This window comes from Pelobates fuscus, chromosome 12 (genome assembly GCF_036172605.1).
Source record: "Pelobates fuscus isolate aPelFus1 chromosome 12, aPelFus1.pri, whole genome shotgun sequence".
Taxonomy (NCBI): Eukaryota; Metazoa; Chordata; class Amphibia; order Anura; family Pelobatidae; genus Pelobates; species Pelobates fuscus.
Window position 1 is genome coordinate 104409222 of NC_086328.1, and position 16361 is coordinate 104425582.

Genomic DNA, 16361 nt, shown 5'->3' on the forward strand with positions numbered 1-16361 from the left:
CATTGAGAGAAAAATAAAACCTTAGAACGAGATGCAAATCCACAAGATAAAAGCACTGAGTGTGTGGACAGCACCAAAGAGGAACATGAATCTAAATCTTCCAAGGGTTGCGCTTAGTATCCCAAGTGATCGTTTTCATTAATATTGTTAATAGTCTTATAATACCGACACCCTGACAGTCTGATGGTACAAGGTGACAGTCACAGTCTGATGGTACAAGGTGACATTGACAGTCTGATTGTACAAGGTGACAGTCACAGTCTGATGGTACAAGGTGACAGTCACAGTCTGCTGGTACAAGGTGACATTGACAGTCTGATGGTAAAAGGTGACAGTCACAGTCTGATGGTACAAGGTAACAGTGACAGTCTGATGGTACAAGGTGACAGTCACAGTCTGCTGGTACAAGGTGACATTGACAGTCTGATGGTACAAGGTGACAGTCACAGTCTGATGGTACAAGGTGACAGTGACAGTCTGATGGTACAAGGTGACAGTCACAGTCTGCTGGTACAAGGTGACATTGACAGTCTGATGGTACAAGGTGACAGTCACAGTCTGATGGTACAAGGTGACAGTGACAGTCTGATGGTACAAGGTGACAGTCACAGTCTGCTGGTACAAGGTGACATTGACAGTCTGATGGTACAAGGTGTCAGTCACAGTCTGATGGTACAAGGTGACAGTGACAGTCTGATGGTACAAGGTGACAGTCACCGTCTGATGGTACAAGGTGACAGTCTGATGTTGCAAGGTGACAGTCACAGTCTGATGGTATAAGGAGACAGTCACAGTCTGATGGTACAAGGTGACATTGACAGTCTGATGGTACTAGGTGACAGTCACTGTCTGATGATAGTAAGAGATGACAGTTTAATGATACGAGGTGACAGTGACAGTCTGATGGTGATACAAGGTGATAGTCTGATGATACAAGGTGACAGTGACCATCTAATCATATGAGGTGACAGTGACAGTCTGATGATATGCAGTGACAGTCTGATGGTATGAGGTGACAATGACAGTCTGACGATATGAGGTGACAGTGACAGTCTGACGATATTAGGTGACAGTGTCAGTCTGATGGTACCAGGTGACAGTGACAATAAACAAAAGACAAACAAAAGGGGAGGATGCAACAACTGTTGTTATAAATATGGAATACTAAGAGACTACGATGGTGCCTATAATGAGACAACTTTTAATAAGTAAAATTAAACAAGAGCAAACTACAAAACTGGACAAATAGTACTATAGACAAAAATAATAACGGAAAATAGAAAACATCAATTTTAAAAACAGCTAGAGCTGTTTCACTAATGAGAGTGGTCTCCCCTCTGATGAGCCGATTTAGAGAAACATGCGTCAGGGGTCAGGGGCTTCGCTGTTCCTACTATATTAAGCAGTGTTACCTGGCACTAAAGAAAACAAACTTTACTATTTTGGCACAATACTTTTACTTGGTTCATTGGCAATAAGACTATTAAGGATTTGGCTAGTTATTTAACTAATGAGGCGGTTGGGGTAATGAGCATTGCTCTACAGGATAGGGTGTATCTTAGGGGTAAGGGGTGCCCACAAAGGCACCAGAGGGAAAGCAATTTTCATTTACCCCCCTTCCCTTTATTCCCCTCTTCTCTTGTCTCTTGTGCCTTTCAAGCACGAAAGGGCAGACAACTGAACCCTTTATTTTTCTTCCACCCTCCTCACCCCTTCCTTGTACAATGTACATCATTAATCAAAGAGAAACATTTATATGTAGCAACTCCTGCCATTGATACAATTATACTAATTACTGCAAGTGTACCGATCAGTAATTTTTATCCACAATACTCAGTATAATCTACCAGACAATAATTGACTGAGACTGATTAGGACTACTGCGCTGTTGATGTCACACTATTACCATTACAGGTAATGCGCCGAGGTTTTTCAGTACCGAGTGTATGTCTACTAAACAACAATTTGTAGAAATGTGACCCTGTATGATCACTATCACAGGAGATTGATTTAAATATACCAATCACTATAGTATATTCTAACTAGAATTAATCTGTGGTACTCACTAAACCACTCTCATTAGTGGAACAGCTCTAGCTGTTTTTAAAATTTATGTTTTCTATTTTTCATTATTATTTTTGTCTATACTACTATTTGTCCAGTTTTGTAGTTTTCTCTTGGTACAGTCCCATTTGGGACTTTTTAATTTTACTTATTAAAAGTTGTCTCATTATAGGCACCATCTTAGTCTCTTAGTATTCCATTTTTATAACAACAGTTGTTGCATCCTCCCCGTTTGTTTCTCTTTTGTTTATTGCTCTACACAGGGGTTATCCCCCATCTAGGAGGTATGCACTGGCTTTAGATTTACTTTCTTTGTTTTCTTTTTCTTTCTCTTATCTATAAGTCTCAGAGGTAACAGTGACAGTCTGATGATATGAGGTGACAGTCTGATGGTACGAGGTCACAGTGATCGCTGATGGTACAAGGTGACAGTCTCATGATATGAGGTGACAGTGTCAGTCTGATGGTACGAGGTGACAGTCTAATGATATGAGGTGACACTGACAGTCTGATGGTACAAGGTGACAGTCTCATGATATGAGGTGACAGTGTCAGTCTGATGGTACGAGGTGACAGTCTAATGATATGAGGTGACAGTGCAAGTCTGATGGTACAAGGTGACAGTCTGATGATATGAAGTGACAGTCTGATGATATGAGGTGACAGTCTGATGAAATGTGGTGACAGTGACAGTCTGATGGTACGAGGCCACAGTGATTGCCTGATGATATGAGGTGACAGTGACAGTCTGACGATATGAGGTGACAGTGACAGTCTGATGGTATGAGGTCACAGTGATCGCCTGATGGTACAAGGTGACAGTCTGATGATATAAGGTGACAGTCTGATGGTACGAGGTCACAGTGATCGCTGATGGTACAAGGTGACAGTCTCATGATATGAGGTGACAGTGTCAGTCTGATGGTACGAGGTGACAGTCTAATGATATGAGGTGACAGTGACAGTCTGATGGTACAAGGTGACAGTCACAGTCTGATGATATGAAGTGACAGTCTGATGAAATGAGGTGACAGTGACAGTCTGATGGTACAAGGTGACAGTCACAGTCTGATGATATGAAGTGACAGTCTGATGATATGAGGTGACAGTGACAGTCTGATGGTACAAGGTGACAGTCACAGTCTGATGATATGAAGTGACAGTCTGATGATATGAGGTGACAGTGACAGTCTCATGATATGTGATGACAGTGGCAGTCTAATGATATGAGACGACAGTGTCAGTCTGATGGTACAAGGTGACAGTCACAGTTTGATGATATGAAGTGACAGTCTGATGGTACGAGGTGACAGTCTAATGATATGAGGTGACAGTGACAGTCTGATGGTACAAGGTGACAGTCACAGTTTGATGATATGAAGTGACAGTCTGATGATATGAGGTGACAGTGACAGTCTCATGATATAAGGTGACAACTGGTCTCTTTGCTCATTGAATCCCAATAAACTGACCTCAAGCTGCTCCAGCAAAGCATTGATTCGTTTGTTCAATTCATTAATAATCACCATCTTCGTCATTTTAATCTGGTTTTCCACCTTCCTGTGCATGTGTTTAACTTCATACAACCTGTAAAGAGAGATCACGGAAGCTGTCAATACCTTTCAGCTCTTCTCCTTAAAAACAATAAACTTTAATCTACTTAATCTATTAAACTTTTATTCACCCAATTTCTATCATTCTGAAATTGTCATTCACTACTTCCATGTCAGTAAGCTTCGAACAGTATCCTCATTAACCTGTTCCTGTCAACATTTGTAATAGTCTGTCTCATCTGTATTTAAAGTCCCCTTTAATAATGTTGTACAGCGCTGAGGAATGTTAGGGCCATATGAATGCCAATAATAATAATAACCAATACTTGAACTAGCCTTCCAGTGGACGCAGTAAAGGCTAACAGCGATATAGAAAGGTCAATAAATACAAGGAATATCCTTCCAGTGGAAGCAGTAAGGGCTAACAGTGAAATAGAAATGGTAGTAGACACTTGGAATAGCCTTCCAGTGGAAGCGGTAAATGCTAACAGTGATATAGAAAGGGTAGTAGATACCTTAAATAAATGCTAACAGTGGTATAGAAAGGGTAGTAGATACCTTAAATAGCCTTCCAGTTGGAGCAGGAAATGCCAACAGTGATATAGAAAGGGTAATAAATACAAGGAATATCCTTCCAGTGGAAGCAGTAAAGGCTAACAGTGATATAGAAATGGTAGTAGATACATAGAATAACCTTCCAGTGGAAGCAGTTAAGGCTAACAGTGATATAGAGAGGGTAGTAGATACCTGGAATAGACTTCCAGTGGAAGCAGTAAAGGCTAACAGTGATATAGAAAGGGTAGTAGATACCTGGAAAAGACTTCCAGTGGAAGCAATAAAGGCTAACAGTGATATAGATACCTGGAATAACCTTCAGTGGAAGCAGTAATGGCTAACAGCGATAAAAAAAGGATTGAAGATACATGGAATAGACTTCCAGTGGAAACTGATAAGGATTTCTGAGCCTCAGTGATTATAAAATGTGTATATATTTACCGATCCTCAATCTGCTTGCCAGCTGCCTGTACCCCAACCTTTTTCTCCTCCACCTGAGATATAACATTCTCCAAGAGAACTCTCTGATTCTGTAAAGCTTCATCCAGACGTCGAAACCTAGAAATGAATGAGTAGAGAAACATCAAACAGCTCTGCAAAGTATCAGCAAGGCTCTGTGAGGGAGGTTTGTCAAAATGATGCGGACTAATTTGCAGGTCGCAAAAAAAACAAACCCTTTCTAAACACTGACAAAACTGTCACAATGATCTTTGGAGCAATACCTAAATTACACATATTACAAAATTCCCATCTATGCATCAAAACAAAATCAAATAGCACACTGACCGCAGTCCACTCTTCCAAATACTTGGGTATGATGTTAGATCCCAACCTATCTTTTGGCCTGCACATAGAAAAGCTTGCATCTAAACTTTATCCAAAACTAGGTGCCCTGTACAGAAACAAATCCTGCCTAAGCCCTACAGTAAAGGAAAAGATTGTACAGCAAATGCTGATGCCAATCATTGATTATGGGGATGTAGTATATGCCCCTGCACCGCAAACCCACCTTAATAAACTCAATCATAGGCGTGCGCAGCCTATTGCATTAGGGTGTGCACCCTAACGCACAAGCACACGCGGCATATATATATATATATATATATATATATATACACACACACACATACAAAGCTGTGTGTGTGCTGTGTGTGCGTGCTTGTGAGGGTGCTGTAAATGTACTGTGTGTCAGGGTGCTGTTTGTGTGTGTGTGTGCACTTGTGAGGGTGCTGTAAATGTACTGTGTGTGAGGGTGCTGTGTGAGTGTGAGGGTGCTGTGTGTGTAATGAGTGTGAGGGTGCTGTGTGTGTAATGAGTGTGAGGGTGCTGTGTGTGTAATGAGTGTGAGGGTGCTGTGTGTGTAATGAGTGTGAGGGTGCTGTGTGTGTAATGAGTGTGAGGGTGCTGTTTGTGTAATGAGTGTGAGGGTGCTGTTTGTGTAATGAGTGTGAGGGTGCTGTTTGTGTAATGAGTGTGAGGGTGCTGTTTGTGTAATGAGTGTGTGGGTGCTGTGTATGTGTGTGGGTGCTGTGTGTGTGAGTGTGTGGGTGCTGTGTATGTGTGTGGGTGCTGTGTGAGTGTGTGGGTGCTGTGTAATGAGTGTGTGGGTGCTGTGTAATGAGTGTGTGGGTGCTGTGTAATGAGTGTGTGGGTTCTGTGTAATGAGTGTGTGGGTGCTGTGTAATGAGTGTGTGGGTGCTGTGTATGTGTGTGGGTGCTGTGTATGTGTGTGGGTGCTGTGTGTGTGTGGGTGCTGTATGTGTGTGGGTGCTGTATGTGTGTGGGTGCTGTATGTGTGTGGGTGCTGTATTTGTGTTGGTGCTGTATGTGTGTTGGTGCTGTGTATGTCTGTGGGTGCTGTGTATGTCTGTGGGTGCTGTGTTTGTGTGTGTGTGGGTGATTGTGGAGGGTGGAGGTGCCGGTACATTACTTAATATCCCCCCTCCCTTCTTACTTTATGTAGGGAGGGGGGATCCTTCATTGCTGCCTTCCCTGGTGGTCCAGTGGAGGTGGGGGCAGATCAGTTATCCCCCCTCCCTTCTTACCTTATGCCTGGGAGGGGGGATCCTGCTGCCATCCATCCCTGGTGGTCCAGTGGAGAGTGAACTCTAACCCCGCAGGGCTGGAGTTCACTCACGCGAGATCTGAGCGTTGCCGGCGGAGCTGCTGGCAAGAGCTCCACCGGTCCTCTCCTGCCTCCCTCCATGCCTGTGAGCCGGTGAGGGGAGGCTGAGAGCAGAGCCGGCGCTCGGATAGCGCCGGCTCTGCATGGGCCGACAGGGGGGATCCTGAGATCTCCCCTGCCGGTCTCAATACATAGGCGTGCCGCGGGGATTAGGGTGTGCCCAGGCACACCCGGCACACCCCGTGCGCACGCCTATGAACTCAATACAGTGTATAACTCCAATTTGTGCTACAATATAATTACAGGACCCATCATTGTGACATGCCAGAAGAACTAAACTGGCTGTTGCTGGAATCCAGACGCACCCTTCGTCTTTCCAGCCTTGTGTTTAAAAGCTTTTCTGGGAAGCTCCCCCCCACTTGAGCAGAATGCTCTCCCCAGCTGCTCCCACCTCCTATAACCTCCGATCCAGTACCAGCACTTTATTTACTGGGCAGACTAGATGGGCCGAATGGTTCTTATCTGCCGTCACATTCTATGTTTCTATGTTTCTATTTAGTCTACCTCAATACAAAAAGCAGCCCGATCCTCCTTTTCCTACAGAGCACGGCAATTATGGAACGACCTCCCGCACACTTTCAAATCTTCCCTAAGCCTAAAGTCCTTTAAGAGATCCCTCTCTACATACCTCAAAACAGAATGCACCTGTCATGGGTGATTATATATTTCCTACCTGTTCTATGTTAAATTTTGTATTAATATTGTTTTTGTATTTTATTGTACCCTGTTGTATCAATGCAATGTTTTGTGGACCCAGAACATACTAGAAAACAATAGAAATCTCAATGTTTCCTTCCTGGTAAAATATTTTATAAATAAATAAATACAAATATTTTTTTTCTGACACAAATGATCAATTCTGATGTTTTTTCCACAATGTATTACGTTTGCGACATGTCAGTAATTCAATTCAAATTACATTTTCAGACATTCTTACAACAGTTCTATTGAATAGAATATTCACACATTATTCTTAATCAGTCATAACTGGAGATGCACAGAAATCTGCTGGAATATACAAAGAAAAATACTTTTCTGACCATATTTATTCACATTTGTACAGATTTTTGAACTTAATAAAAAAAAAAAAAAAAATTCTGAACACTGAATAAAATTCACCCAATGTGCACATTACACATACTGCAGGCATCCATTCAACATGAGTAAAAATCTTACAATATTTGCATATACAGAGCCACTAAGGCCCAGTTCTCTCATGGCGTGATTTACAAAAGTTACATTGTTGGTTCTGCGTGACATTTAATTCTAAAAGAAACACTTGCATCTCCAAAAGCAATGCAGCTCATTGAAGTGGTTTTGGTGCAAGGAGTCTTTGGGTGCATCGCTCGTTACCTGACAAATTGTTATTGAACAGTTTGACAATAATCGAGGCTCTTCTGCTCTCCCTAAGCCCAGAAAAGACCTAGCAGCCATCACTTTAAGATTGTATTATCCTCCAGAGATCCCTGACAATACAATATGCGGTTTACCGGTGTCTAATTATATGTTGCGCAAACCACTACATGTGGAAGAGACAAACCTGGCTGAAAATGTCCATAAATTGGATAAACAATCCTGCAACTGTAATTCATTTTAAAGTTTTGGGCCTGAGTGTGGCTATTTATTATTATGTTGGATTAATTGTTTGGTATGTTTAATGCATTATCTATGTAATAAAAAGAATTGGTCATTTCACGCCTGACATGCCCCTTTAATAAACCCGGTTGCTCTATCCTGGATGCTGTGCTCCTACCTGTGGTCTTTGTGTTCCAACAACAGACAATGGCGACACATGAGAACATCACACGTCTCACAAAACAACCTCAGCGTTTCTTGATTGTGAAGAGGACAGAACAAGAAGCCACTATCTGGTCCTGCAAAACAAAGGGGCAAGTTTAGTGCTGAGTCTCGCAGTGTGCCAGTCTCTCCAAACACAGCAGTGCCAACTCTCATAAAATATTCTTGTCCCCCGGCATTGTTAGCCAGGCCTGCCCCGTATAATGATACAGTGATTGCAGTGCCAGCGTTAGCCAGGGCTTCCCCGTATATTGATACAGTGATTGCAGTGCCAGCATTAGCCAGGGCTGCCCCATATAATGATACAGTGATTACAGTGCCAGCGTTAGCCAGGGCTGCCCCATATAATGATGCAGTGATTGCAGTGCCAACGTTAGCCAGGGCTGCCCCGTATAATGATACGGTGATTGCAGTGCCAGCGTTAGCCAGGGCTGCCCAATATAATGATACAGTGATTGCAGTGCCAGCGTTAGCCAGGGCTGCCCCGTATAATGATACAGTGATTGCAGTGCCAGCGTTAGCCAGGGCTGCCCCGTATAATGATACAGTGATTACAGTGCCAGCGTTAGCCAGGGCTGCCCCATATAATGATGCAGTGATTGCAGTGCCAGCGTTAGCCAGGGCTTCCCCGTATAATGATACAGTGATTACAGTGCCAGCGTTAGCCAGGGCTGCCCCGTATAATGATACAGTGATTACAGTGCCAGCGTTAGCCAGGGCTGCCCCGTATAATGATACAGTGATTACAGTGCCCACGTTAGCCAGGGCTGCCCCGTATAATGATACAGTGATTGCAGTGCCAGCGTTAGCCAGGGCTGCCCCATATAATGACACAGTGATTGCAGTGCCAGCGTTAGCCAGGGCTGCCCCGTATAATGATGCAGTGATTACAGTGCCAACGTTAGCCAGGGCTGCCCCGTATAATGACACAGTGATTGCAGTGCCAGCGTTAGCCAGGGCTGCCCCGTATAATGATACAGTGATTGCAGTGCCAGCGTTAGCCAGGGCTGCCCCGTATAATGATACAGTGATTGCAGTGCCAAAATTAGCTAGGGCTGCCCCATATAATGACACAGTGATTGCAGTGCCAGCGTTAGCCAAGGCTGCCCTGTATAATGATACAGTGATTGCAGTGCCAGCGTTAGCCAAGGCTGCCCCGTATAATGATACAGTGATTGCAGTGCCGGCATTAGCCAGGGCTGCCCCGTATAATGATGCAGTGTTTGACACAGTGATTGCAGTGCCAGCATTGCAAGACGTGCAGGACAATTCACCTGATCCTCTTTGAGACAGGAAATGGTCGCTGGCAGACTTGCTGTGTCGGTGTTGTTCGGCGCACGTGCTGCACAGCCATTTATTGCAGTGTGTGCAGAGACTGTGAGCTGGATTCTTCTCTGTGCAATCAAAACAGCTCTGAAACGGACAGAAATATATTAATACAGTTCATGCTTTGCAAACAATGTGCGGGTTATTTAAAGCAAACTTACTTTCCACAAAATGAGAAATTAATTGACTTTAGTGGGTATTTCCAGTTACTGTGACAGTCGTCTTTCATTATGATTTTTTCTTAAGAATGTAGAAGTTACAACACATGTGTGTTGCTTTAAGCAGTAATTTACTGATTTATTTGTGGGACATGTTGTTGGTACCCTGAAAAAATGTGAGCTGCATTGACTTCTTTTCACAAAAAGGCCACAGGGCAGGCAGGCAGTGCTATCGGATGCCCAGTGTTTGACTACATAATCCATAAAACATTCTGGGCAGATGTTTATGGGGAAGTTTATGCTCCAGTGAATAGAACAAGAGCATCCTGATTGGCTGACACACTTCCTGGTCTCGCACACAGCTCACATGATAATCTGAAAAACCCAGCAAATGCAAGAAATGCAAGCGGGGACTATCATTTCATTAGGTTATTATTATTATTTATTTATTTTTAAATTGTTATTCTAATTCTAAATCATGCTGACTAGTCGCACGGCAACTTTATCGCTGATAACTGTGTATAATAAACTCACCTGGCACCAGGAAGCTGAGGCATATTGTTCTAGCAGGGTACTGGTCCCGAGACAGAGCCCGGTAACTCAGATTTTGGAGCCTCTGTAGGAGGCTGACTACGGCCTACTAAGGAAGTGAGTGGGGGGGGCGGTCTCCGTCCTGCTCTTGTGCCCAACTCTGACACACTAGCTCCCAGTCGATATGTCTTACTTGCTCAGGTCCCGCCCTTTTAGACCGATGGTGTTCATCCTGGTGTAGCCTGAAGCCTTAACATCAACTGACCTTTTTAAGGCACCCAAGTAAAACTAAGATGGCTACTGGGACTGCGTCAATCAACCATGGGTCCTCAGGGGACGCGGACTCACTCAAGCTTTCAACGCCCTATGTGCAAGATTCTGGAATACACTAAGCCAACAATCCGGGACTGAGCTGATGTTACAGCTACCCAGAGCGCACACCAACCATAGGGCTGATAATGTTTCTTCTCACACACCTAGTTCGCTGGCTGACATGATCCCCCAAGTCGAACCACATCTACGTTCATGGTGAGCTGCATGGTCCTTTTTCCTATCCTTGCCAGAATATTATATATGGCATTTCAGAAATGGCACCCTGTGTGCAGATACCCCTCAATCATCAGCCATTGGGCACTGATTAAGACTTAAGTCCTGGAGATGCGTACATTGGCATACAGCGGTGGAGGACATACTGCTTATTCCCTGAACGTGGAATTGGTTACGAGCCCATTAGAGACTATGCTGCATTTTAGCCATTTTGGGTCGCAAACCGGTTATCAGTTCTATATATGTATGCTGCCTCTGTATGTTGGCTTACCAGCTGCACCAGTGGTTTTACAAATGCTTGTTCCGTTTATTATTTGTTAAGTCTATACAAAAACAAAACCTCTCACATTGCATCTATATTCTCTATTGTTTATTGTTGCCTGCATTGAGTCTCACACATATATTTCTGTACTTGCAATTTGTTTCATGCACTGCAATGTGAGAAAAGAAAAATGCTACAATAATAATGTAGCTTGTGACTCGTAGCGTCTCATTAAATCACTACACTAAACACTAGTACAGGGGTAGGCAACCTTTTTGTAGTACTGTGCCAAAACAGGATGTTAAAGTCCCTTGGTATGCCGGTCCTATTTTTGTAAAATTGAGATGTGTGTTACTGTATTCTGCTTGTGTAATTTATGGTTGCTGCAGTTGCTTTGTACCATTGTATTTATGTGTATGTGGGCTGTTATAGTGTATATTTTCATGAGTAGTTTGTGATATTGCGTATGGTACCTAAAAATGTGGGCTGTGTATGGGGGCTGCTTGCGGAATTGTGTGTGTGGATGTTATGTCACGTTGTGTTTGGTGGTGTGTATATGTGTGGGGCTGCTTGGAGTATTGCATGTGAGGGGCTGCTTGTGAGGTTGTGTGCGTGTATGTGGATAGTCAGTGGTGTTGTGGGCTATTTATATTATTTGTATAGCAGGAAGGCTTTTTTTGCAGCTCTGTGTATATATCTAGCAGTGTGGGTGGCATCTCTGGGATCCAGTGAGCAACGGGTTGGCCAGGTGCAGGTCAAAATCTGTGATAGCTGCTGTGGGCTGCCCTACTGTAGTGCAGGTACCCGTTCATAAGTGTTGGGATGGAGTGATCTGAGATCACTTCCATTAAGCGCTGCAATGGGTAAATTAAGGATTGCCCCTTACCACCTGCAATCACCACTTAGTTTGCACTAGCAGATACCTGACATGCCAATGCCTGTTTGGCTCTGGCAACCTTGGGTGCCGTGCAAAGGCATCTTGAGTGCCATGCATGGCACACGTGCCATAGGTTGCTTACCCCTGCACTAGTATGTTACTGGCCCCTGGGATGTCTGCGTACCAAGGAATGGGCAAAGCAAAAAAGCGGGGCAGCCTCGAGCTTCTCTGATTTAGAAAAACAAATAAACAACAATAAGATAAAACAGTTGCTCACAAAAATGTTTTGGGTTTTTTATCGACCTTATTTACTTTGCTTGTTCTCAGACTGTTAACTGTATTTCCCATAAATCTCAGCTTGTGGTGCCATTTCCCATGAGGCTCAGACGGTATAAAGAATTCTCACCACTGGCAGGGCATTATGGGAGGTGTAGTCCACAAACACCAGGCACGGAAACAGCCCCTCCATTAATTGTATTTCTTCTGACACGGCAATGTTTGCCATCTCTATCCTAACACACTATGCTGCATTAAATGGTAAAATCTATTCCCTCCCACGTACTTATTTGTTTATTTATTGGAGGGTCCGGGTAATAACAGTTCTAACGCAACAGCTTGCAAAGGGTTAATAAATAAAGATTTATCACAATATTATATAACCTGCCAACATAGCGTGCACAAAGTCTATGTTATTAATTATAACTTCTAAATAGATTTACTTTTTGGGGAGGGGGTGAGGGGGTGAAGGCGACTTTGACATATCTTAGATAAAGTCACATAATTTGGCAAATTTAAGATGATTTATACAATAAAAGCAGTTTAACCCCTTAAGGACACATGACGTGTGTGGCATGTCATGATTCCCTTTTATTCCAGAAGTTTGGTCCTTAAGGGGTTAAGAGCAATGGATGAAATCTGGCAACATCTTTAAAAACAGCCAGTTCACTGAGGCCGAGTCTATAATTAAATAGCACAAGGTGACTTTAGAGCTAAATATAGAGATTTCCATTACAAGTGTAATTGCCGGTTCAAGGTATAAAAATACAATATAACATCTGGTTCTTTAGGTACATTCATCCAAAGGGATTGTTCACCAAACAGTGAATTCTTGCCATTTACAGTTTTGTGAATAGCAACATTTAAGTTTAAATAACTGATTTGAAAAATATTCTCAATCTTGGCCACAGTCCCTTTATTGCTATTTTATAATGAATTGAGCAATTTGATTTTCAGTTTACTAACACTCACTGTTCAGCAGATAAACCCAGCAAACAGTGGGGGAAACAGATTTTTGGTTTGCTAAATTTACAGCCACCTGCAAACGGCCGGGGGGTCACTTACCTTGGCCATGTTGAGATGAGTTCTTGAAAAATTCTTTATAAATGGGTTTCAGTCACATCCCCTAAGACGCACGTCGGGCTGCACAGAGGACAACAGAGAAAACCTAAAAAAGAAATAAAGACAAAACTATTAAAACTATAAACAGGAAATGCTACTTTAATAACTAACATAACCAAGCATACTGACAGCAGGCAGGCAGAGTACATTATGGTAAAACATGACATGTTTTGTATGATCCCAGATGGCCTGAGACAAAACCAGGTGTATGTTCCCCAAAACAACTATAGTGTGCAGAGGCTTATGGGAATAGGATATGTACAGCACTCTCATAGATTGTTATAAAGCAGATGCACACTGTCATAAATAGCTTTATCCATGAAGAACATGATCATAGAAATAGAATCTGACCACGGACATGCATTGCTGGACACATCGCTGGCATTTGGGGGTTCACAAGCTGGTACTGGGGAATTTTAAAAGTGGGTATTTGGGAGTTCACAAGCTGGTATTTGGGGGGTTCACAAGCTGGTATTTGGGGGTTTATTAATGACATGCCAATGACTATTCTCTAAAAAATTATTTCCCTGAAAGATGAAGGAAGACAATGTCAGAATCAGGCAGAACATTCAATAGAGAGAGAATTGCTCTACAAATTGTGGTCCTGGAGCTTGAAGGAGGACGAGGAAGGTTTCTAAAATAAATACTCAGCAAATGTTTGCCTGTCCCAATAAAATACAAAAACCACATCACAATAATATTCAAACTATAATACCTGGTTAAATGGGTGAAATGAAAAACCCGAATGCATTGTCTAGGGAGCTTTGCACACTGAGCAGAGTGAGTGAACACACTAGGATCATGTATGTTAGGTGCATTACACAGAGCAGGTAAGTATGTTAGGTGAATTACACAGAGCTGGTAAGTATGTTAGGAGGTGTGTCACATAGAGCAGGTAAGTATGTTAGGTTCATCATGCAGAGCGGTTTAGCATTTAAGTATGTTAGGTGTATTACACAGAGCAGGTAAGTATGTTAGGTGTATTACACAGAGCAGGTAAGTATGTTAGGTGCATTACACAGAGCAGGTAAGTATGTTAGGTGCATTACACAGAGCAGGTAAGTATGTTAGGTGTATTACACAGAGCAGGTAAGTATGTTAGGAGGTGTGTCACATAGAGCAGGTAAGTATGTTAGGTTCATCATGCAGAGCGGTTTAGCATTTAAGTATGTTAGGTGCATTACACAGAGCAGGTAAGTATGTTAGGAGGTGTATTACACAGAGCAGGTAAGTATGTTAGGAGGTGTATTACACAGAGCAGGTAAGTATGTTAGGGGGTGTATTACACAGAGCAGGTAAGTATGTTAGGGGGTGTATTACACAGAGCAGGTAAGTATGTTAGGTGCATTACACAGAGCAGGTAAGTATGTTAGGAGGTGTATTACACAGAGCAGGTAAGTATGTTAGGAGGTGTATTACACAGAGCAGGTAAGTATGTTAGGGGGTGTATTACACAGAGCAGGTAAGTATGTTAGGTGCATTACACAGAGCAGGTAAGTATGTTAGGAGGTGTATTACACAGAGCAGGTAAGTATGTTAGGGGGTGTATTACACAGAGCAGGTAAGTATGTTAGGTGCATTACACAGAGCAGGTAAGTATGTTAGGAGGTGTATTACACAGAGCAGGTAAGTATGTTAGGGGGTGTATTACACAGAGCAGGTAAGTATGTTAGGTGCATTACACAGAGCAGGTAAGTATGTTAGGTGCATTACACAGAGCAGGTAAGTATGTTAGGTGTATTACACAGAGCAGGTAAGTATGTTAGGAGGTGTGTCACATAGAGCAGGTAAGTATGTTAGGTTCATCATGCAGAGCGGGTTAGCATTTAAGTATGTTAGGTGTATTACACAGAGCAGGTAAGTATGTTAGGTGTATTACACAGAGCAGGTAAGTATGTTAGGAGGTGTATCACACAGAGCAGGTAAGTATGTTAAGTGTATCACATAGAGCAGGTAAGTATGTTAGATGTATTACACAGAGTAGGTATGTATGTTAGGAGGTGTATCACACAGAGCAGGTAGGTATGTTAGGAGGTGTATCACAAAGAGCAGGTAGGTATGTTAGGTTTATTATGCAGAGCGGTTTAGCATTCTGTGTACATTATGCAGAGCTGGTAAGTATGTTAGGTGCATTACACAGAGCAGTTAAGTATGTAAGGTGTATTACACAAAGCAGGTAAGTATCTTAGGTGTATTACACAGAGCAGGTAAGTATGTTAGGAGGTGTGTCACATAGAGCAGGTAAGTATGTTAGGTTCATCATGCAGAGCGGGTTAGCATTTAAGTATGTTAGGTGTATTACACAGAGCAGGTAAGTATGTTAGGTGTATTACACAGAGCAGGTAAGCATGTTAGGTGCATTACACAGAGCAGGTAAGTATGTAAGGTGTATTACACAGAGCAGGTAAGTATCTTAGGTGTATTACACAGAGCAGGTAAGTATGTTAGGAGGTGTATCACACAGAGCAGGTAAGTATGTTAAGTGTATCACATAGAGCAGGTAAGTATGTTAGATGTATTACACAGAGCAGGTATGTATGTTAGGAGGTGTATCACACAGAGCAGGTAGGTATGTTAGGAGGTGTATCACAAAGAGCAGGTAGGTATGTTAGGTTTATTATGCAGAGCGGTTTAGCATTCTGTGTACATTATGCAGAGCTGGTAAGTATGTTAGGTGCATTACACAGAGCAGGTAAGTATGTAAGGTGTATTACACAGAGCAGGTAAGTATGTTAGGTGCATCACACAGAGCAGGTAAGTATGTTAGGTGTATCACATAGAGCAGGTAAGTATGTAAGGTGTATTACACAGAGCAGGTAAGTATGTTAGGTGTATCACATAGAGCAGGTAAGTATGTTGGGTGTATTACACAGAGCAGGTAAGTATGTAAGGTGTATTACACAGAGCAGGTAAGAATGTTAGGAGGTGTATCACAAAGAGCAGGTAAGTATGTTAGGTGTATTACACAGAGCAGGTAAGTATGTTAGGTGTATTACACAGAGCAGGTAAGAATGTTAGGTGTATCACACAGAGCAGGTAAGTATGTAAGGAGGTGTATCACAAAGAGCTGGTATTATTATTATTATTATTATTATGGTATTTATATATC

General features: G+C 42.6%; 1 protein-coding gene across 3 annotated transcripts in view; it reads right to left on the reverse strand.

The window, feature by feature from the left end:
* Window positions 1-16361, reverse strand: part of TRIM66 (tripartite motif containing 66) — a 40371-nt gene that overhangs the window by 16729 nt on the left and 7281 nt on the right. For all 3 annotated transcript variants that reach the window (XM_063437618.1, XM_063437619.1, XM_063437617.1), the window contains exons 2-6: window positions 13196-13298; window positions 9429-9567; window positions 8111-8231; window positions 4614-4730; window positions 3537-3651 (exon numbers count right to left, since the gene is read on the reverse strand). In XM_063437618.1, coding sequence (XP_063293688.1) covers window positions 3537-3651; window positions 4614-4730; window positions 8111-8231; window positions 9429-9567; window positions 13196-13204 — 501 coding nt within the window. In that variant the 5' untranslated portion in view covers window positions 13205-13298. The remainder of the gene's footprint in view (window positions 1-3536; window positions 3652-4613; window positions 4731-8110; window positions 8232-9428; window positions 9568-13195; window positions 13299-16361) is intronic.